The sequence below is a fragment of the Nannobrachium achirus genome (assembly GCF_963921795.1).
Source record: "Nannobrachium achirus genome assembly, chromosome: 6".
NCBI lineage: Eukaryota > Metazoa > Chordata > Actinopteri > Myctophiformes > Myctophidae > Nannobrachium > Nannobrachium achirus.
The window spans coordinates 41,033,955-41,057,627 of record NC_137815.1 but is presented as its reverse complement, the minus strand read 5'-3'; the positions used below and the strand labels follow the sequence as shown (position 1 = coordinate 41,057,627).

Here is a 23,673-nt window from a genome sequence, read left to right as displayed (position 1 = left end):
ATATGAAGGAAAAGGAGCAAAAAGTGTGTTTTGGAGAAAATTCAAGATGGCGGAAAATCTATCCTGACGCAAATGGGCGTGGCCTATATGGGGAGATGCGTCTTGACCCAAGGAATCCAGGGAAAAAATAATTTTAATTTTTCGACCTACGGTTCAAGAGTTACGAGACAAGTAGGCCGTTATAGCGCCACCATGAGGCAGAGTGGAAATGCTTTTGGGGATTCGTTGAGTATGCCACCCCCGACCTGTGGTTGAAATTCAGTGTTGACTGGACCTTTTGTTTGTGATTTATGGCTATTGTTTGCAAAACGGGCCCCTCCCGCTAACTTTGGAAGCCCGTTACGAACGAACGGAATGGACTATCGCAATATCCCTTGAGTATGTTCATTGCATAGGTTCATAGATCATGTGTACCGGTTTTTAAGACATTTGAAGAAAATATGTAGGAAAAGGAACAAAAAGTGTGTTTTGGAGAAAATTCAAAATGGCGGAAAATCTATCCTGGCGCAAATGGGCGTGGCCTATATTGGGAGATGCGTCTTGACCCAGGGAATCCAGGGTAAAAATAATTTTAATTTTCCGACCTACAGTTCAACAGTTATAGGCCAAAACGTAAACTGGGCTGTTATAGCGCCACCATGAGGCCAAATGACACAATTATTTTTTATTTAATCCTTGAAATCATTATGAACCTCCTCTCCAAGTCTTGAAACTGTAGCCCCTATGGTTTGCGAGAGACAAATAATTGAATGTGAGTTTTTGCGATTCCCATTATAAGTCAATGGGAAAAATTAATTCACTAATAAATTAATATCAATTAAACTATTGAACCTTTCTCTTAGCAAGTTACTAGCCCACCATTCCCGAGTAAGCCGGTCGATTTGACATATGGCGCGAGTGTGTGGTGGCAAAACTGTGGGACTAGTAGCGTGCCGAAGTTTAGGAAGTTCAGGCTACATACACACAGACACACAGACAGACAGACAGACAGACAGACCCACACAGCCACGTATAGGGAGCCTGTGTTTCACACAGCTCCAACAATACCCCCACCAGGAAGGCTCACTCATGAGTCTGGAACTAAAACCTATAGGTTTGCTTCCCCTTTAAAAGCAAAAACACACTCTAGTCCGTCATCATGTCTTCGCCTCTAGTTTTCATTTAGAAAATTTACTAAAGCATGAATTATGGATCAAAACATTACATGCCACAGAGTCACAGACTAGTACAGGTAAAACAATGAATAACATACAACATTTTTTACACATAAACAATATCTATATTAGCTAATGTTTACAGTACACCAATATACAGTCATATTTATACAGTAGTTTCTTTCTACATTACTTATTTTCTTCTTCCCATTTGTCTGTCCTTTTCATCCGACTGTCCTTCCTTACGTTAAGTTGTCCATTTTCTGTGTGTGTGTATGTGTGTGTCCTCCATTTCTCCTCATCCCACCATTCATCCCTCAATCACAGGAGAAGGGCAGCTGTCACACTGTGGACTCCACTTCTAGTAGCTGCAGTTCCAAGACCGTGGCGTCACCAGCTCCCAGAAACTGTCCTGTTGGCAAGATAGATACCTTCATTGATCCAGTGGGGGATATTCAGACACCAGAGACAGCAAAGCAGTTTAAGTTACAGAATGATGCAGGGCATTAGAGGTACAGTAAGGTACAATTATAGGAAGTGTATACCATCACAACAAAAACACCATAGATATCATATACCCTATACAATACAAAAGTATATAAACATATTAACATATACAGTCATCCTGCCTAATGCAGAACAAGAAGTAAGCAGTTAAGCATAATTGACATCCTCACAAACCACAGGTGATATTATTTACAGATGACAGCAGTGGATGTTACAATAGCCGCAATAGTTAAAGTTGCACATATTGCAGCTGGCTCAAATGTATAAGCGAAACTAATCTACCATTATTTTATAATGAATCTTGATAATGATAACTTAATTTCATCATCAGTACGTATCACTGCAACATTGCGCTAGTATTTATGGATACAATCTGTAGTTGCACAGTAAAATGTGTTAATGTGTTCATTTAACTCAGTGGTTCTCAATCTGTGGGTCGGGACCCACAGGGGGGTCCTCAAATTATTTGGGGGGTCCCCAGATGATTAACTTAATGTGCAACATTGTTTCCTCACTCAACAGTAAACAAACCAACATAAAGTTTAATGTATAGAGGGTATCTGCACATTTCTAAAGTGACAATTTAAGGACTTTTTAATACCTCTAAAATGACAAATTAAACATTGGCCAAAACATTGGCAGAAATTGTGAAAATAGACGATCTACATGCTCACAACGCGAGGCATTGTGAGCATGTAGATCTGCTATTTTCACAATAGAACCGTGTTATACAAAATGTAATGCCTCAACTCTTAGTACTTGTCAGGGTGGGGGGTCAGTTAAAATGATTATTTTGGGGGTTGCGGCCTGAAAAGGTTGAGAACCACTAATTTTACTCAGATGAAAACAGAAAAATAGAACCACAGACAGTCTGAGATTAATGAACACTGAGGCGTTTACTGTGTATCTGTGATAAACGCTGAATGAAACCACAGGCTCTGGGGTGGGTGGGTGTCACACACAGATCCGGTGGGGTGGGTGGTGGTGGTGGTGGTGAGTGGAGCTAGTGTGTAAGTACATCCGTGCACATCTGTCACGTCAATCCAAGGACTCCACATCTGGAGTTTCATAAATGCTTTAGACCGGGGTAAGGGGAAGGGCCAGTCTGTAATCCATGCACAGCTTTTTATACTCTCCAGCATTCAACATGTGTGTCTGCGCTGCGCTGTGCTGTACTGGCGTGTGTGTGTGTGTGTGTGTGTGTGTGTGTGTGTGTGTGTGTGTGTGTGTGTGTGTACAGTATATTGTTTGACTATTTTCACTATGTTACTATATACAAGATTTCCACCTCACAGCGATGATATGCATGTGTGCCCATTTGCACACGTATTATCACATGTGTTGCATGTGTATGTACTGTACAGTATGTGCTGTATGAGTCTGTGCACACGCATGTACTCTCATTTAGGACTGCGGATAAGAGACAGACTGCCAAAGCTGGGATAATGAAACCAGGGAAAGACCAATGTGGGCTCCAACGGTCAGATTAATCAGGTTACTAGCATCTGTGTGACATCCCAACGGTCAAACCAGAGCCACACGCGCTGCTTTAGAGCCACTCTCATAAGGGTTGCTGCATTAAGTTGGAGAAATAATAGTTGAAATGGGGGCACTGCAGTGTCATCTGCAGGGGATCTGAGGCTGTGTCTATAGTGTTGTCACGATCATGACATTTAACTGGAACTCCAGGCGCTTGTTGTCAACTAACACATCTAATTCCCTTTTCACTTCACTGTTGTTGAGGTGATATGCCACCGACACTGTCTTCCCAATTAAATTCTAAGCTGCAGGCACCGCCTGCACCATGTCTTTCTCTTTCTCATTCTCCTGGACGCCTGGGTAGGCTGCGTACACGCCGTCCACATCAGCAGTGTCTGGGTCCGGGAGACAGCCTGATCGTCTTTCTGTCTCCTCCGTAAACGCCTGCCAGTTACGAAATTCCCACAGCAGTGGATTCAAACCTCCTCACCCCCTGCGGTGGTGAGGGGGTACTTTACTACCACGCCCACTCTTGCTCTCTTCACATTATTTGAAAACTTGAAAACTGGTCATGAAATTGTTTAAACTGCATATTTTTTTTTGTAGTTGCTCGTTTGTCTGGATAGTGGATACCATAAAATGGTTTCTGTTAATATCATATTATCATTGAAAGAGCTTAGGGTTTTGCCAATTATTTTGGGGGCTCACCCACCGGTAGGCCCTAGTGGCCCAGAGGTTGAGAATCACTGTTTTAAACTGTCAATAAAGAATCCAATCAAAAAGAAAAGAAAACTCACCCCTGTGCGAGGACAATGAATCTGTGCGTACCACTCCTGAGTGTACAGACAAACCTGGACCCCCTGTCCCGTAAACAGAGCCATCCACATGACGATGTTACACAGAGGGCTCTGGCGCTTGTCATTCAGGGCAAAGTTCAACACCACTAAAGAAGTAGAGAAGCACAATGGAGAGAGAGGGAGAGAACGAGAGAACACAAAACATTGAAATATTGCTGCCATTTGTTTCAAAAGTTTATCCCAAGCTAACCTTTCCAAACATAACTATTTCTGACAGCAAATGCAGAGAATAGGGTTTTGTAAGCTACTTTTCCCAAGTTGCAATGCAACACAGCTCTGTTTACACATTTCTTTATTCACTTTTTATTTTAGCGTATGTTTTAGAATGCCAATACAGCCCCTTTGAATTGAATTGAGAGACAGACCGACAGACAGACAGACATACAGACAGACAGACAGACAGACAGACAGACAGACAGACAGACAGACAGACAGTTTAATATTTTCTTTTCTACCACTTTTTGTGGTCACATGTTCAGATACTGGATTCTGATTGGCTTAAAACAGTGGTAAATCAGTCAACAACCTTGAGTTGGCTCATGGACCCCGCCCACTGTTGTGTTGCAGTCTTCTCTGGAAAACTATTTCAATAACTGCACCTTTTCAGGAAGTGTGTCAATAACTGTGAATCGACATCATGACAAGTAGCCTAGGTTATGATTTCTTTTTTGTTTTTTTGAGCGGTGGTCACAACGCTCCTATACGTGGCCGTGTGTGTGGGTCTGTCTGTCTGTCTGTTTGTCTGTCTGTCTGTATGTATGTATGTCTCCGTGTCCGTAGCCTGGACCTGCAGTAACCTTTTCTGACCACACATGTTAAGGGAGGGGCGCTGTTGCACACACACACACACACACACACACACACACACACACACACACACACACACACACACACACACACACACACACACACACACACACACACACACACACACACACACACCACCGCTCAGTTCACACAAGTGTGATTTTTTTGTTTGTTTTTGGCCAGTGAATGTGGCTGCAATTATATGCTATGGCGGAGGTACAGTATACCGGTATGTGTATTCTGAAACAATTAATGATTGTAACTAAATAACCTTGCAAGTTACAACTGTGTTTTCTTTCATTTACATGGTATACGTGGTAGAAAAGCAATTTACCATTCGAGGGTCGTGGGGTGCAGGACCTGCAGGTTGTTGGCTGATTTACCACTGTTTCACGGTTGTTTGGCACTCGGCTTGCCAAACAACCCTGAAACAGTGGTAAATCAGCCAACAACCCACTCCCTCTCATGGTAAATGGCTTACTTGTTAAAGATTATTTATTTGGTTTTATGTAAAGCACTTTGTAACCTTGTTTTGATAGGTGCTTTATAAATAGTTATTCAGATGATTTTATTTTCTGTGAAATGATCGTTTTCAAATGGAGGGAGACAGAGAGAGAAAGAGAATTGTTCTTAACATTGTTAAACGTTCCACTGCGGGTATGTTTTGGTGTTCTTCAAGACAAAGAGAGGATGTGAAGTAAATGATGTTTGTTCTTTTGTTAGTGTGAAACCCAGGGGGAAAAGAGAGAGAGAGAGAGTACTGTAATTAGTCGACAAACAAATAAAGTTTTCTCTCATATACTGTCACTTGGAGTTGAATAATGGGTTCTAATTTCGAAAGAATAAAGAACAAAAACAAAAACAAGCTTTAAAAATCCACCCTCCATCTCCAACAACAAACGCGAACGATATATAATACATATAGACACAAACAGCAAAGAGTGGATATCTTTCATTTCAACAGGAGGGGATGTAATGGAAACAAAACGTAATTTTCTTCCGACTTTTGCCAACTATTAAATGAGCAGCATTTCATAATGAGGGCTAACATTGAGGAAGTGGAAAAGCGATATTTCCCTCCCAAGTCAGCTGAAATTAGCATTTCTCTCTCCTGCACACGCATGCATGTACGCATGCCATGCACACACGCACACACACACATACAGCCCTTGTCTGCATTTCATCTGAGAACACAGGTTTCAGGTTTGCGTCAGCAACCACATCGCCTGACATCCTCATTCAACCATGCCCCCCCCCCCAACAAAGGCAGCATAACCACCCTCACCTCCAAACACAGCGAAGAGACAGAACATGACAGGGTAGAAGAAGCCAAAGCCCATTGTGAAGGCATACTCATGGACCAGAGCAGAGACCATGAACACAGTCAGCATGGCAGCTGTGCGGAACTTCCTCTTGGACAGCTGTAGGGATCACAGAGGGAGAGATAGAGAGAGGTCACTGCCACTTTCAAGGGTCGCGTTGGATCAGAGAGGAATTTGTTTCACTGGAATGAGAGATGGGGTTTGACTACTACTCATTTAAATATGTGTTTAAAGAGTCTTAAAGAGGTGGTGCCATAGTTTTGTACTTTTTCTGTTTTTCATGTGTCTAGGAGGTTGAAAGTACTTCATTAGACCCCCTGATGTGTTTTTTTGGGGGGGAAATGATGTATTCTCTTAGTATTTGTTTGTTTTCTCTTGGAGGCTGCCACCTTGTGGTCAAACGTGTCAGTTAAAAAACACAGATACTAAGTGTGTCACAGTATCAACTCCTCCCCAATTGCCATTCACCCAACACTGTGGGGTGTGGCTATATCAGCTAGGTCACCACCCACCATGCCATCCATGCATACATACTTAAAAACCCAATTTTAACTCTTTCTGTATACTTTTTTGGAAATCTTCCTCCTAGTATAATCATAATACCTGATAATCATGTTTTAGAGGGGGGGGGGAAATCATGGCACCACCTCTTTAAAGAGTCTTAAGGGCTCCTAATCATCTGTGAATGCCTCAGAGCTTGAGGTGCTTTGTATTTTGAGGTTCAAACTGAAAAGGTGGACTGATATACATGTATTTAATAGTTTACCTGATCACTGTCCTGTATTATTTGCTGCTAACCTGCTTACCCGAAGGAAGTCTTTGTAGCCGTAGTAATAGAGCCAGTCATGAACCACTACGTTCCAGGTGCGGTAGTAGCTTGCAAATGATGTAGAGTTCCACCAGTCCTTTAAAACCAATAGACAAGACAGTGAAATCAATGTGAGTGGATCAGAACAAGAGAAGAGAGAAATAGAGTAGGCCTGGCCAACTGATCTATCCTTGAGCTGTAGTTTTCTTTTTCTTTATCAGGGCCCAGGGAACATCTTGAAAGAGTTCACAGCCCATCCATTAGGTGGCTGTGAGCTTCTAGATTGGCTATTTTTGCTATTATTTTAAAGAGAAGTATTGGATTCAGACAATTATATTTTCTCTATGATTTTAGTTTGTTTTAGTTTTGTAAAACCTTGTTTTTTAAGTATTTTTCTAAAATGCTTCTTTTTTAAAGAGTTAGTTTTTTGTTCGTTAACTACAATACCGGTAACTATGTCACACACACGCACGGACGCACGCACGCACGCACGCAGACACACGCACACACACACACACACACACACACACACACACACACACACACACACACACACACACACACACACACACACACACACACACACCTTGTAGAACATGCGGTCTGCAAAGCCAAGCAGCTCTGCAAAGAGGTTGAGCCAGCAGTGGAGGAAGGCGAAGAAACACAGGAGGAGCAGCATTATACCTGAGCCACAGAGACACAGAGTTCATTATGATGCTTTGTTGAAGTTGAAATTCAACATTAAAGAGGGGAAAGAAAAGAGAGGGAGGGAGAGAGACAGAGAGAAATAGAAAGACGATTGACTTAATTCTACAATGTACAGTTTACAATTTAGGCATTTAGCAGATGCTCTTATCCGCAGTGACTTATCCGCAGTTTAAGACCAAGATCAGGGCAAGATCAGAGTGGCATGAACGACCCTAGTCAATAAAAGACTGGTCATTAAATGGTACAGTGAAATGGTAATTTAAGCAAAGTGCAAAGAAAGCAATTAAGTGCTTCTAAAAGCAACTGGAAGGCAGTAGAAAGGAGAAAATGGTGAACGAGAGAGGGAGATGGGTGGTGAGAGCAGTGGTGGAAATATTAAGTAGTAGTAGTATGTATATCCTGGTAATGTATGTCATGCCTGCCAAGTTGAGGGGCAGTTCCAATCTGTGGAACCTTTTAATTTACAGAGGGTTATGGTTCAATACTTTATAGTTCTACTCCACTATTAATGCACACAAACAATTAATTGAAAGGTTTTTCAAAGTTACTTCGTAGATTTTTTTTTTTTTTGGTACTGTATATTTTGAGGCTAATACTTTTGCACTTTTATTTAAGTCAGATAAGTCAGTTTGATTGCAGGACTTTTACTTAACAGAGTAACAGAGTAACAGTGGTTTTGGTACTTTTACTTAAGTAAAAAAAATATTTTCTTCACTTTCTTTCAGTGTAGTACAGAGAGTGAGATAGACCTTATTACCGTATGAGGGATACTGAGCCTCTGGGCACTGTTCCCAGTTTGGGGATATTATAACCTCAGATGTACCTTGTGTTATCAGAACCTAATCTTTACAATATGCACTAAAACTGTTATTCACTTTATATTATATTGTATATACGTATGCCTACTGTAAGTTTACCAATCTTTGTACAGCATTTTATGATTAAATCTTAAAGTAGAAAGACTTGAACAGGAAATGCCTCCATAATAGCACCCAATACCCATAGCAAGAAACACATTATTTCAAACAGACTTTTAACTAAAACCTATATATCGTAGTCCCTGGGGTCTTTACCTGTTCCGATATTTTTTCCCTCTGTCTACACCAATCACTTCGCCAAAAGTTGCCGTTCTACAAGCTCACAACACGCCATGTTGCAACACGTTGTGAGCTTGGAAATCTGCTATTTGCGCTGAATTTTTCCTTATGCCTAGGATAGGGATGCCAGGGTTCATGTCAAAATCAGAATCATCTTTATTGTCACGTTAAAGTATGTACAGTAAATAAGTGGGGGAATTGTTTTTCTTCAAGTATGCTCCATCATTTGTAGTCTTCATGAGAAGTGAGAAGAGAGACGTAAGGTAGGGAGAGGTAAGAAGAACAAAAAGTTAAAAGTTAAAAATTATAGGCCAGGGGCCCTCGCGGGGGTTAATCCGTCCATGAACATGCCGTCCTGAGGTGAGATTAAAGATAGTAGCAGCAGACTGTTTTTTTGTTTTCTTTCAGGAATATTAACGTCATATACAGGTGTGTACATAACATGCCGTCCTGAGATGAGATTAAAGATAGTAGCACGGGTGATGCAGTCAGTTCATGCATGTCTTGGTGTGTTGAGTGAGCTGAGTGACTACCTGGTAATATGGAGTGGAACACGGCCAGGACCAGCGTGCTACCAGTGCTAGAGGGCAGGTTGGCCGTGTTCCTGAACACACCCACACAGAGACGCACCAGGATGAAATAGCCGTAGAACAGACAGGCCAGGATCTGCACGGAGGCAACAGTCAAACAGAACCAAATGAAACCTGCAGTGATTCACACAGGGTTCCCACACATTTTTACCAATGAATTTCCAAAACTTTTCCAAAACTTTTCCAGAATATTTAACCTAATTTCCAAGACTATATTATAACAATAATTCCGCTCAATAACAAGTCGCTTACTCCCATATGCAATGTCTAAAGACAGGTAGTGTTGCCAGTGCCAATGCCAGTGGTTCTCAACCTTTTCAGGCAGTGACCTCAGATATAATCATATTTTAACTGGGGACCCCGGCACCCTGACGAGCACTAAGTTGAGGAATTTTGTATAACACGGTTCTATTGTGAAAATAGCCAATCTACATGCTCACAACGCCTCGCAACGCATGTAGATCTGCTATTTTCACAATTTCTGCCTCTAATATTTGACAATTTGGCCAATGTTTAATTTGTCATTTCAGAGGTATTAACAAAATCAATAACCAAAGACAATGCATAGCTATTTTTTCCAGGACCTTCCAGGACCCTAGATCAATTCCAAAACCTTTCCAGTACTGGAAAAATATTTTTCTAATTTCAAAATATTTCCAGGAATTTCATGACCGTGGGAACCCTGTTCACATAATGAAAACCATGAAGTACAGCAGTAGTTCTCAAACAGTGTCATGTCAAGGACCCCCCCAAATGATTAAGTATTTAGCCACGTGGACCTCCATCTCAAGATGTTTTGTGCCAGGGATCAGGAGTCAGGACCCCCATACATAGTGTTGTAGAATTCTGGATCAATCAGCAATGTGGGAGGCAACATTCTAGGTGGTGATGGTTATTCTTTATGTACATGATATCATGGGAAGAAGTACAATAACACTCATGTCAGAGGTACTTCTGCCAGGAGGCACCGGTTTAGATCATAGATATGATGTGGCTGCTTGAAGGACAGGCCGAACCATAACAAGCTATAGGCTGTAACATAAACAATAGCTGTCAGGCCTAGTGGAGACGGCTCTTACAAGCTATCAAATATCATGATGTATTATATGAGTACAAAAAGTGTTGGTAAAATATAAAGGTTAGATAAACAAACAACCATAATAACAATTTAGTAAGGAATAATTCTTCTCCAATTGACTTGTGATGTTCAAATGTTTCGTCAAGATTTCGAAAATAGCTGATTTACAAGATCCGCTTGTCGATCGCTGTTTTCAGCGAAAGCTTTCCCCATAATAATAGAAAACTGAAAAGTCACTAGTATAGATCCCTGAGGGACTCCGGTCAACCATGTGGGGTTTAAGTGGTTAAACATCTGCGAGCAGACATGAGTTGAAGAGGTTACTGGAGCATACGCTGAATACTATGGGGTCAAAGAAGCCTTATCTCATCTGGGCCGTTAACCCCAATCACAACCTGCGCTCCACATTTCTACCAAGAGACGGCGATCATGTGTGGTTGCAATGGGTGCAGCTCAAAAAGCAAAACATTTCCTCTTACCATACCAACGGTAACAGCAACATAATTCCATCTTATGTGGGGATTCCTGTGGGGAAAGAGCAGGCTTTTCTTACTTGAGGAGTTATATTAGATTACTTCCTGAGTAACTATGAACAAGTTGAAATGTATGAGGGGCCGTTTGGGCCAGAAATTGTGAAACACTTTTACACACACTAATGAGACAGTCTTATACGTACTACTGAAATGCTTTTACATTCAATATTGAGACACTTTGACACACGCTGTTGAGACACTCTTACATATACTAATGAAATGTTATATGCTCAATATTGAAACATTCTTACACTCACTACTGAAACACTCGTACATACATACATACTTTGTAAATCTATGTGCGTTCATATATGAAACCGTATACATACTCAAGTGAACACTTCCGCATGCATATGAGAAAAACATACACATACATATATACTTCTGTGCCATATACACATACATACAAAATTCTTGCACACATACAAGTTAAACGTTTATACATATATATCTGAAACACTCACACATTCACCCATGAAAACGCTGCATATATATTGCTGAACACTTGTACATTTACTACTGAATTTCTTGTATTTCACATGTGTTCATACGAGTAGCTTCAGTAGTATGTATGCATGAATTCAATATTATGTACACAAATAATTTCAATATAATGTATGAAAGAGTTCCACATGTATTCATAAAATACATTTCAGTCATATATATATAAGTCATTTCAATAGTATATATACATTATTTTAATAGCATGTATATATATAATTTAACTATTATGTATAAATAATCTCACATTTAATCATACAACTTTTCACTAGCACATATGCAAGAATTTTCACTAGTATATATACATTATTTTAATAGCATGTATATATATCATTTAACTATTATGTATAAATAATCTCACATGTAATCACACAACTTTTCACTAGCACATATGCAAGAATTTCACTATCACAGGAAGGCAATTTCATCCTCACAGGAAGGTGCCAAAGTCATGTGACTTTCCTGGCTGCAGACTAGGGCTGCAGACCACAGCTCCATCAGATGTAAACAACAGTTGCTACAGACATGGAGGTAGGTGAGGGCAAATCTATTATTATTATTATAGAATGATAGAATCTATTTAATAAACTAACGTTTTGTAAAGTGTTTTTTATCAGTTGTGTCTTAAGGGTTTTGGTTTTTATTTTATGTAAAGAGAGTTTACTGTTAGCTAGCGAAATTAGCATTTTAGCTAAATCTAGTTGCAGAGTTGGCTTAGCCTGCAGTGTTTACAAGCCATGGCTCTATCTGTCTACTATGGGGTCCCTCAGCATCGGCCGAGGGACCCCCCGGGGACCCCTGGAGCTCCGGGGACCCCCGCGGACCCCCTGGCGCCGCCGCAAAGGGGCCCCCCGGTACTGCAGCGCACATAAAAACCCATAACTCGGGCTAGGAGCGACCGTACGAGACGGGACCGGTACCCACGCGTCTGGCTCGGGGCCCCGGAGCCGGCCGTGGCAGAGCGCCACCAGGCGGCCGAACGCCGGTACTGCAGGCGGGTAAAAAAGGCTGTAACTCTGCCCCCAAGCCACCGGGAGAGACGGGGCTGGCTGCGGGGGGGTCCCCGAGGGGTCCCCCACCCCGGGGACCCCCTGGAGCTCCGGGGACCCCCGCGGGCGCCGCCCAAAGGGGCTCCGAAAGGGCCCAAAAATAAGAGCGGCACTTTCATGGGAAATTCGGGACTTTGACCGTGCGGACCCCCTCCATGGGTGACGGGACCGGGGCAAACGTGACAGCACCGCCTGGTGGCGGCCCCCCGGTACTGCAGCGCACATAAAAACCCATAACTCGGGCTAGGAGCGACCGTTCGAGACGGGACTGGTACCCATGCGTCTGGCTCGGGGCCCCGGAGCCGGCCGTGGCAGAGCGCCACCCGTCGGCCGAACGCCGGTACTGCAGGCAGGTAAAAAAGGCCGTAACTCTGCCCCCGAGCCACCGGGAGAGACAAGGCCGGCTGCGGGGGGGTCCCCGAGGGGTCCCCCACCCCGGGGAACCCCTGCGTTTCCCCGCGGCGCCCGTAGAAAATAGGCTGAAATACCCAAAAGTAGCCGATCTACGATCTCCAGCTCCACTCCGCGGGCCCTGCCGGGGGTCCCCGGATCTCAGAGGGGGTCCCCGCCCTGAGCACCCTGAGCGCCCTGGCCCCGCCGCGCCGCCCAGGGGTCCCCCTGGGCCCGAAACTGTGCCAAAAATCACCTTCTTGTAGTAGCTCCCCAAGCTTGAAATCTGAAAAGGCCGCACCACTGTGTGGGCCTCGCGCTCGAGCCAGGTACCCACGCGCCCAATGCCTCACATCCGCGACACGTTTTGAGCTTGTAGATGTGCTATATTCCATATATCTTTTGGCGTTGTTTCGGGCCCAGGGGGCCTCCGGGCGGCGCGGCGGGGCCAGGGCGCTCAGGGCGGGAGGCCGGGGACCCCCTCCGAGATACCCGCGGAGTGGAGCCGGAGCTCGTAGATCGACTACTTTGAGGTATTTCAGCCTATTTTTTTCGGGCGGCGCGGGGAAACGCGGGGGTTCCCCGGGGTGGGGCTAGTTACGGCCTTTTTTACCTGCCTGCAGTACCGACGTTCGGCCGCCGGGTGGCACTCTGCCACGGCCGGCTCCGGGGCCCCGAGCCAGACGCGTGGGTACCAGTCCCGTCTCGAACGGTCGCTCCTAGCCCGAGTTATGGCTTTTTATGTGCGCTGCAGTACCGGGGGGGCGCCACCAGGCGGTGCCACCAGGCGGAGCTCCAGGGGTCCCCGGGGGGTCCCTCGGCTGATGCTGAGGGACCCCATAGTAGACAGATAGAGCCATGGCTTGTAAACACTGCAGGCTAAGCCAACTCTGCAACTAGACTTAGCTAAAATGCTAATTTCGCTAGCTAACAGTAAACTCTCTTTACATAAAATAAAAACCAAAACCCTTAAGACACAACTGATAAAAAACACTTTACAAAACGTTAGTTTATTAAATAGATTCTATCATTCTATAATAATAATAATAGATTTGCCCTCACCTACCTCCATGTCTGTAGCAACTGTTGTTTACATCTGATGGAGCTGTGGTCTGCAGCCCTAGTCTGCAGCCAGGAAAGTCACATGACTTTGGCACCTTCCTGTGAGGATGAAATTGCCTTCCTGTGATAGTGAAATTCTTGCATATGTGCTAGTGAAAAGTTGTGTGATTACATGTGAGATTATTTATACATAATAGTTAAATGATATATATACATGCTATTAAAATAATGTATATATACTAGTGAAAATTCTTGCATATGTGCTAGTGAAAAGTTGTATGATTAAATGTGAGATTATTTATACATAATAGTTAAATTATATATATACATGCTATTAAAATAATGTATATATACTATTGAAATGACTTATATATATATGACTGAAATGTATTTTATGAATACATGTGGAACTCTTTCATACATTATATTGAAATTATTTGTGTACATAATATTGAATTCATGCATACATACTACTGAAGCTACTCGTATGAACACATGTGAAATACAAGAAATTCAGTAGTAAATGTACAAGTGTTCAGCAATATATATGCAGCGTTTTCATGGGTGAATGTGTGAGTGTTTCAGATATATATGTATAAACGTTTAACTTGTATGTGTGCAAGAATTTTGTATGTATGTGTATATGGCACAGAAGTATATATGTATGTGTATGTTTTTCTCATATGCATGCGGAAGTGTTCACTTGAGTATGTATACGGTTTCATATATGAACGCGCATAGATTTACAAAGTATGTATGTATGTACGAGTGTTTCAGTAGTGAGTGTAAGAGTGTTTCAATATTGAGCGTATAACATTTCATTAGTATATGTAAGAGTGTCTCAACAGCGTGTGTCAAAGTGTCTCAATATTGAATGTAAAAGCATTTCAGTAGTACGTATAAGACTGTCTCATTAGTGTGTGTAAAAGTGTTTCACAATTTCTGGCCCAAACGGCCCCTCATAGAAATGTACCCAATGTTGCATTTTATTTCAAAGTCAATAATCTGTCATTGTGGTCTCATTTGTAGGAATTGTTGTTATTGTTTTGTTTTAGTTTTTTTTTTACATTCTATTCTATCTTTTCAAGGCAGTATTCATTGAGGACCCATTTATGTCGATATTTCTAAGCATGGATCTCAAGTGTTTATGCAGGTTTTGATTTGTAAAAAAAGAAAAAGAATCCACTTATCCCTCTTTATCCACTTAAGCCCTATACACTTCTATGACAAATCGCTAAAAGAGCTGCAGGGAGCTTGTAGAGCTATTTTTGCTAATAAAGCAATAAATAAACACATTATCCACAAATAGTGCTGGTTAATGTGGTTACTTGTTAAATTGTGATAGTATCAAGCAGACAGTCTACATTTCCCAAAGGGAAATGCATGTACTGTATATAATTCAGTGTGACCGTCCCTACTGGCAAAAAATAAAATATGAAGGCATATTCAAATCCCTGATAAAAATAGAGTCTGCACACTGGATCATGCTCCACATTTTGTATGCTTATTGACCACAATACAGCCTTTTCATTAGATGTTGACTTCTGACCTGTCACTTTAGACAGCGGATGTGCATGCTTTTTAGCTTGTTTTATGTATTCAACCCCCCATCCTCCCCAGTTCATTGAACACTTATGTTTATGTTTATGTCGTGTACATTATGTTCCATACCTGGGGTATGACTCCCTATAGATGAGAGTGGGACAAAAGAGGAAGTAGAGATAACTGGATAGTGTAGGGAACCGAGGGCTCTCTCCTGAGAAGCAGAACCAACACAGCATCCTGATGTTAGTTATTAGTCAAGTCACATTTATTTATATATTACATATCGTACGACAAGCACAGACTCAATGTGCCTCAAAGAAAAAATCTGCTGATCTAGCTGCTGAATACGAGACCTTAATGAGATGACCTCGCAGAACTATTTTCACTTTTTGTATTTTAATAGGTCTCTAGTGATTGATTGATTGATTGATTGATTGATTGATTGATTGATTGATTCACAATGTATTTTTGTACTGTACTGTTCCCTGTTATCTTTTGACATGTCACTCCCCAAGCTGTGACACTACACACCTATTTAGAGAGCGGACTCAACAGAACACTAAGGCAGACAAATGCTACAGTACCTTCCTTCAGCTCACTCTTCAAGACCACTGGAACCGTTTCTCTGATGTAGGAATAGCTCTTCATCAGGAATCTAATCTGAGGAACCACACACACACACACACACACACACACACACACACACACACACACACACACACACACACACACACACACACACACACACACACACACACACACACACACTGTCACGGCAGCCTGTCACAGCCCAATATGAAACTGACTGGTGACCATGATACTGACCATGATACTGACCATGATCCTGACATGATACTGACATGATACTGGCCATGATACTGACCATGATCCTGACGTACTGACATGATACTGACATGATACTGACCATGATACTGACCATGATACTAAACAATGACCATAATAGTGACATGATACTGACCATGATACTGATGATGTCAGTATCATGGCCAGTATCAGCATCTTCCCCCGAAAACTGTGCCACACGCACACGCACACACACCTGTTCCAGTATGACGATGAAGCCGGAGGCAGGAGGAAGCCGGTTGTGAAGGACTACATAGATGGGGAACAGCCCCAGGACACAGCCCTGCAGGGCGGACAGGAGCAGCACCGCCAGCAGGCTCAGCCCCATCCTGGAGGAGGAGCGGTGATAGAGAGAGCCCCACAGGGTCAGGGCGTAGTAGGGAACAACCAGGGTGTAGCAGAACATCACCGTCCAGGCCCACGTCGCCGTTCCCAGCTTCCCAAAGGCAAAGAACAACAGATCAAAGTCCAGCACCAGCCTGAGAGTGAAGAGGAGCAACATCCCAACAAGAGATCACTTTTCGGCACTGTCGGGCAGTAACCTCGTATCTCGATATTTCAAATGTTATGCCCAACTTCGTCATACAACGGTGCCACACAAAGGTAGCAAAAATAGCCAATCTACAAGCTCACAACGTGTTACAATGTGAGTTTGTGGATCTGCTATTTATTTTTATTTTTTTGCTAGAGAAAGTTAAATATTGAACAAACAAAATTATTAACAAGAGCTTGTGACTGAATAATAACTCGGTACCAAAAGCAGATTCAAACTGAAGTCACAGTTTTAGACATAAAAGGTTTTCACTTGACAATATAGCGACAATATACTTCACTGTACAAAAATAGCAAATAGGCTGTTTTGAAAATGTATGTAGGAAGAAACATGAAACAACGCAACATTGTGGGCTTGTAGAACTCCTATTTCTGCTATGATTACAGCTATATGGGTGGGGTTTTTGACTTGCCCATTGGTGTGCCTTGGGCACGAAAACTTTGAAAACTACTGAACTACTCAAGAAAATCACTTCGCATGTTCACATGTTCAACCAGCTTTCCTTCCTAGGGGCAGGATGTGCCATGTCTGCATTAGAATAAAATGTAGGAGATTCTGGGTGATTTACTTCCAGGATAACGTGTAGGGGGAAATACATCTATGGTAAAAAAAAATGGTAAGTGGTTGTATTGAATATTTTATGCTAACTGCATTTGCCCCTGGCAGCTGTCCATGTGGGAATCAAACCCACAGCCTTGCATGTGAAAAAACACTTACCAAATCTTCACAGTGCTGCCCCAAAGCAACAGCAGATACTCTCAAATGGATTGATCGCTCTATTTATCTATGGCCAGACGCCCAGACAAGCTATGATGGAATGTGTGTGTGCGCGTGTGTGTGTGTGTGTGTGTGTGTGTGTGTGTGTGTGTGTGTGTGTGTGTGTGTGTGTGTGTGTGTGTGTGTGTGTGTGTGTGTGTGTGTGTGCGTGCGTGCGTGCGTGCGTGTGTGCGTGCGTGTGTGCGTGCGTGCGTGCGTGCGTGCGTGCGTGCGTGTGTGTGTGTGTGTGTGTGTGTGAGAGAGGGAGAGAGAGAGGCACTAAAAATTACATATGACGTTTTGAGAAAAGAAGATAAGAAGTGAGAGAGTTTTGTTTACGCCAGAGGGTGGCATTTCTGTGAGACTTGGTACAGGGCCATGAGGTTTGCATCATGTCAATGTCATAACAACACACACGCACACACACGCACGCACGCACGCACGCACGCACGCACGCACGCACGCACGCACGCACTCACGCACGCACACACACACACACACACGCCACATAAACTCACAAACCTGCCCTGGTCAATGTAGTCGACTGTCAGTGTGCTGAGACAGAAGATGAGAAGCACAGCTATGAACATGTGGAGAATGGTTCTGATGTGGTTGATCTCAAACAGCTCACTGATGGAGAAAAGACAAAACATGTAACTGTATTATGATGGAGAGAGAGGACAAAACACATGTTACTGTTTCATGAAACAAGATGGAATGATAGGACACAACATGTTTACTGGGTCATGCCTCAGAGTCCTTGCAAGATTTTAATTGATTAATAGCCGCAGCATTATGGAGAAAAGTTTTCCACAGTATACTTATCGTTAGTTTTGTTTGAGAGAGTATTGTTAATGTACTGTAAATTGAACTTGCTTACTCTAAAAGTGATCTCCTGTCCATGAAAACTTTACCGTCCTCCATTCTATGGGCTCTGAAATGAGGTGCAAAAGCACGCACACATGCACACACACACACACACACACACACACACACACACACACACACACACACACACACACACACACACACACCCACACACACACACACACACACACACACACACACACACACACACACACACACACACACACAATGGACTTTGGTGAAGTTAGATGAAGGCTTTGACAGTTCTCATGACAAAATATTTTTGAGCGGTGGTCACACCATCTCCATAGCGTGGCCATGTGTGTATGCGTGTATCCGTCCATGTCTGTCTGTCTGTATGTAGCCGGAGTACCGCTGGGTGACCAGAGAGGTGCTGTTGAGCAGCCTTGAAATGTACATTGAAATGTACATGCACGCACGCACGCACGCACGCACGCACGCACGCACGCACGCACGCACACACACACACACACACACACACACACACACACACACACACACACACACACACACACACACACACATACAGAGAGGGAGAGAGAGAGAGAGAGAGAGAGAGAGAGAGAAAGAGAGACCTTTACTGGACTGAATGAACTGTTTTGGCAGTCATAATCCCCCTGCTGGTGTACAATGAGAGATTAGTATATAGATTAGTATTAGCATTCTTAATCCACTTCTGACATTCCCATACAGGCTTCATTGTTATCACTATTTGTCAAGGCTGGGTCTGCAAAGCAACACTCACTATCATTAGAGACATGTCTTCTTCAACAGCTCAACAACCTTGTTGTGTTACGTAGGAAAGGAACTGATTTGATCTGATCATTGAAGTAATATTGAGACAGACAGATGGAGCTTGCTCATTTCCATTATTTGATACTGTATCCTAAATACCCATTTTGGGGGGTCCCCAGATGATTAACTTATTGTGCAAATGACAAATTAAACATTGGACAACTTATCAAATATTAGAGACAGAAATTGTGAAAATAGCAGATCTACATGTAGATCGGCTATTTTCACAATAGAACCGTGTTATACAAAATGTAATTCCTCAACTCTTAGTGCTCGTCAGGGTGGGGGTCCCCAGTTAAAATATGATTATGTTGGGGGTTGTGGCCTGAAAAGGTCGAGAACCACTGACCTATGCTGTTGCTACATTGTTCGAAGGAAGCAGAACAAAAATAAGTTATTATTACCCTTATGTAACTTACTGTATGTGCACAGGATGGAACAATAAAGTATACAACCGTGAACCTTGAGCCTTGAGCAAGGAGAGAAGTACAAACACTACAGTAATAATATTTCTAACTGCCTTCTGTGGCTCTTTGAAGTATGAATGACATACAGTAAGCTGCCTTCAAATATTGATTTGCTAAATATAACCTTGAGAACTTCCATTCTCACCCACAGGATTCCCACACACGCACGCACGCACGCACGCACGCACGCAGGCACACACACACACACACACACACACACACACACACACACACACACACGCACACAAGATGAACCATGAAAAGAGAACGCCCACTGTGTTTCTGTAATGCCTAATTAATGAAAGTCTGCAGTGTCGGGGTTCACAGAAAGCATTATGCAGATACATATCCTCAGAATCCTCAGTGTAAACTTAAAGCACTGACACCATATTGTTTGGCAAACCGTGTATACTATAGATTCACATCGATGAAATCCCCAGTGGGTGGGCCTAAAAACAAATGACTGAATGAAAAAACAGTGGTGGCCCGTAACCGTACATTTCCTTGAGTGCTGCACTTTAGTAAATGTGTTGAGTACACTGTATCTACTTGAGTATTTGTATTTTTGGGGAAACATTGCAAAGACAATATTGTACTTTTGACTCCACTAGATTTCTAGGGATGGAAAAGGTAGACCTACATTACGAATTAACCCCATTTCAAATATGTAATATAATATATAATGAAAATAGCAGATCCACAAGCTTACAACGGAAAATGTCAAAATTGTAATACAGCAATGCATTTAAAATGAAAAGAAAATGTACTGAATGAAAGAAAAGCTTGAAAGAGAATTTCCTTCTGTGTTTAAAATTCAGCCGAGGGAGAACAAATCCCAGGGCTGGGTACTGGTAAGTAGGGGTATCATCAACTAATGGAGCATTTGTAAGTAAACTAGACCAGGTCAACCTGGTTGTGCCAGACCCCCTGTCTGTCATCATCATTTATGACATCATGCCTTTTGTAGGTATGTCATCATCATGTCATCATCATATATACCCTTTATATAGAAAACCCGGACAGACAGACAGACAGACAGACCGACATTTGCTTATGTAGACCTACCCATTTCATGGGTCTGGCAAAAAGAAAACTCCACGATTATCCCAGTGTCATCATAGCTGTGCCACTCCTACCTGTCCAGCAGATGTCACTCTCTCCTCATGATCCGCCCTTTCATCATCTTTGTCACGTGTAGGCTATTCTGTAATGTTCATGTTCTATCTCGGATTCAGACCCCGGTCTCTCATTGATTGTTGATGTACCTTGACCAGCAAGTGCAGGTGCTAACATGTTTTACCACTGAGCTAATAGAGCCTGCCAGCTTGCTCAGGGAGAAATTGAATTTTGACCTTCAGGCAGTACCACTTGTCAACCAGTCTTGTCAATCAGACACGGCATCAGATGTCTCAATAGAAGAGCAGGCTGACCAATACTTTGACTCAAGTAGCGGGGACCGAGGTTGAGTATTTTGACCATCATCTGCAAAAAAACTTTTAAAAAAGTAGGAAAAGTAGAGTGCATTCGAAGGGTGCACCGGCCGGGACAGGCCTTGGCACGCCGCTGTGACGTAATGTAGCCTTCGAAGTGCACAGCCCCTGAATTGGGACACAGCTTGTGTGTCCTATTCCTGTATTAAGCCTGTTTTGAAAGTAAACTTGTTTCATCCAACAGTTGCTGTGCTTGGGTCCTACTTAAAATAGTGACACCCCAGCATGCACCTGCCTCGACATTATGCATCCCCCCCCCCCCCCCCCCCCCCCCCCACACACACACACACACACATCTTCCTACTTCTCCACAAGTGGTGGAAAGTAACTATAAGTACATTTACTCAAGTTTTATACGTAAATATATTTTCAAGGTGATTTTTCTTGACTTGAGAATTTCCATTTCTTCAACTACATCTCAGAGGCAAATATTTTGCTTTTTACTTCACAAGTATGTTCATTCGACAGCTTTTTTTACAAGTTGCTTTTCAGATTCAGATTATTAAATTGATTTCAAAGATATATTGATTAACAATCAATAACTATAGATCAATTCTGAATTGGCTATATTCTGAATAATGAATACTTTTACTTTTGTTATGTATATTTTTGATATAATGCTTTTGTACTTGGACTGGGGTAAGGTTTTGAATGCAGGACATTTACTTGGAACAAAGTATTTTTGCACAGTGGTATTGCTACTTTAACTGAAGTTCAACATCTGCAGGGACGTGCAGAGAATGTTAGAGAGGCAGGGGCTGAAATCTCTAAAAGGGCGTTTGGTGAAAATATTGAAAATAGCCAAGCTCACAATGCGTTGCAGTGCGATGCATTGTGAGCTTGGAAGTCGGCTATTTTCGGTACTTGATACTACACAAAACTAAGCATAATCAAGTGAATACTGGATATGTGGCGTAACAGCATGGATTTCTACACTGTGAGGGCAATTCTTTCAACATAAGATGCTGCATTCAAGTTCAGGAGAGTTTGGACAAGGCAATTCTCTTGAATGCCGCCTTCAGGTATGGCATGGAAAGAGGGCATTTGCATTTCTTTCACCATAGAAAAAACTGCATTCATGGTCTGGAGAGGGCACTTTTTAAAGACGGATAAAAGGGAAGGGGCTCAAGCCCCTTCGATGTCTATGTGTGTGCACGTGCCTGCTCCTCACCTGCTTGCTGTCTTCTGTTCCGCTGCATGGTTCTTCTGGGTGAGGAGCTGGATGGACTCATTCAGGGCTGTGTGGTTGTTCTGGGTGAGGAGCTGGACGGACTCATTCAGGGCTTTGTCTAGGAGGTCACTGAGCTGACCATGGACCTGCTCCATTACCGTCGCCTTCACTTTCTACCAGAGAAGAGACGGAACCAGGGGCGTCACAAGGGGGGGGGGGGGGGGTGGGGGGGGGGGGGGGGGGGGGGGGGGAGTGGGACTGAGTTACTAGGGCCCAAAATGGGGTGGCCTTAATTATTTTATACTTTAGCTATTGAAAAATAGCAGATATACAAGCTCACAGCCGCGCTGCGAGCTTGTAAATCTGCTATTTTTGAAAGGTTGTGAAAATGTGTGCAAATCTTTGAATATAATTATGTATTTTTCTTTTTTTTTTGTAACTAAAGTTTTGCTACTGGGTGGTCCCTGGAACTAAATGTTTTTAGATGGGGTAACAAATACATATAATTTTGGGGGTCCTTCACATGAAAAAGTTTGAGCACCACTGACATAGAAACATAGATTTTTCAAAAAGTCTTAGAAGGATTTGAAATATTCAAAGACTTGCACAATTTTCATGATTTTTCAAAAATAGCAGATCTACAGTACAAGCTGCGAGCTTGTAGATCTGCTATTTTTCAATAGTTAAAGCACAACATAATCCGTAATAATGCGTTCCCAGTCTAAATGGGTCCCCCCTCCCCCTATGAAGAACATTCATGTGGTGAATCCTTGTACCCAGGGCCCAGAATTTGGTGCGACACCCCTGGAAGGAACATAAAACGTTGGAGCAATTGACCTCAGCCTTTACATCTCAGTGAGCTGGTTGTCGTGTCTTGAGTGGCTTTTAAGGACCGCGACAGTGGAACGAGATTTAAATCACATGTCAAAATGATTACAGGAAACCAATGTCAGGCAGTAAGGACTAAGGAGTACAAATGAGAGCCATAGAGTTCATGTTCAATATTCCTGTGATCCCAGACAAACGGAATGGATAGTGTTGAAAGGATATAGACATGAATCAGACTCATTTATTCTGTGTGATACAATGGCTGATAGCTCTGTAATAATGCCCAGTGCTGTGAGCCATGGCTTGTCTCACACAGTATAAATTAGACAGGACTATGACAAGAGCTAAGAGGATTCATAAAGATACTTTTGCTG

General features: G+C 42.7%; 1 protein-coding gene across 3 annotated transcripts in view; it reads right to left on the bottom strand.

Moving 5' to 3' along the window:
• Nucleotides 1-919: 919 nt before the first annotated feature.
• Nucleotides 920-23,673, bottom strand: part of soat2 (sterol O-acyltransferase 2) — a 34,126-nt gene continuing 11,372 nt past the window's right edge. The window contains exons 4-16 of one of the 3 annotated variants that reach the window (XR_013962124.1): nucleotides 22,472-22,644; nucleotides 18,541-18,594; nucleotides 18,183-18,290; nucleotides 16,548-16,830; nucleotides 16,072-16,147; nucleotides 15,614-15,698; nucleotides 10,887-10,932; nucleotides 9,273-9,405; nucleotides 7,521-7,618; nucleotides 6,933-7,031; nucleotides 6,090-6,225; nucleotides 3,665-4,083; nucleotides 920-3,625 (exon numbers count right to left, since the gene is read on the bottom strand). Coding sequence is in view for 2 of the 3 variants with exons in the window: in XM_080727919.1 (XP_080584045.1) it covers nucleotides 3,884-4,083; nucleotides 6,090-6,225; nucleotides 6,933-7,031; nucleotides 7,521-7,618; nucleotides 9,273-9,405; nucleotides 10,887-10,932; nucleotides 15,614-15,698; nucleotides 16,072-16,147; nucleotides 16,548-16,830; nucleotides 18,183-18,290; nucleotides 18,541-18,594; nucleotides 22,472-22,644 (1,491 nt within the window). In the remaining variant the exon portion in view is untranslated. Of the gene's footprint in view, nucleotides 4,084-6,089; nucleotides 6,226-6,932; nucleotides 7,032-7,520; nucleotides 7,619-9,272; nucleotides 9,406-10,886; nucleotides 10,933-15,613; nucleotides 15,699-16,071; nucleotides 16,148-16,547; nucleotides 16,831-18,182; nucleotides 18,291-18,540; nucleotides 18,595-22,471; nucleotides 22,645-23,673 lie in introns of all 3 variants that reach the window. The other 2 variants (XM_080727920.1, XM_080727919.1) reach the window with 2 other exon arrangements.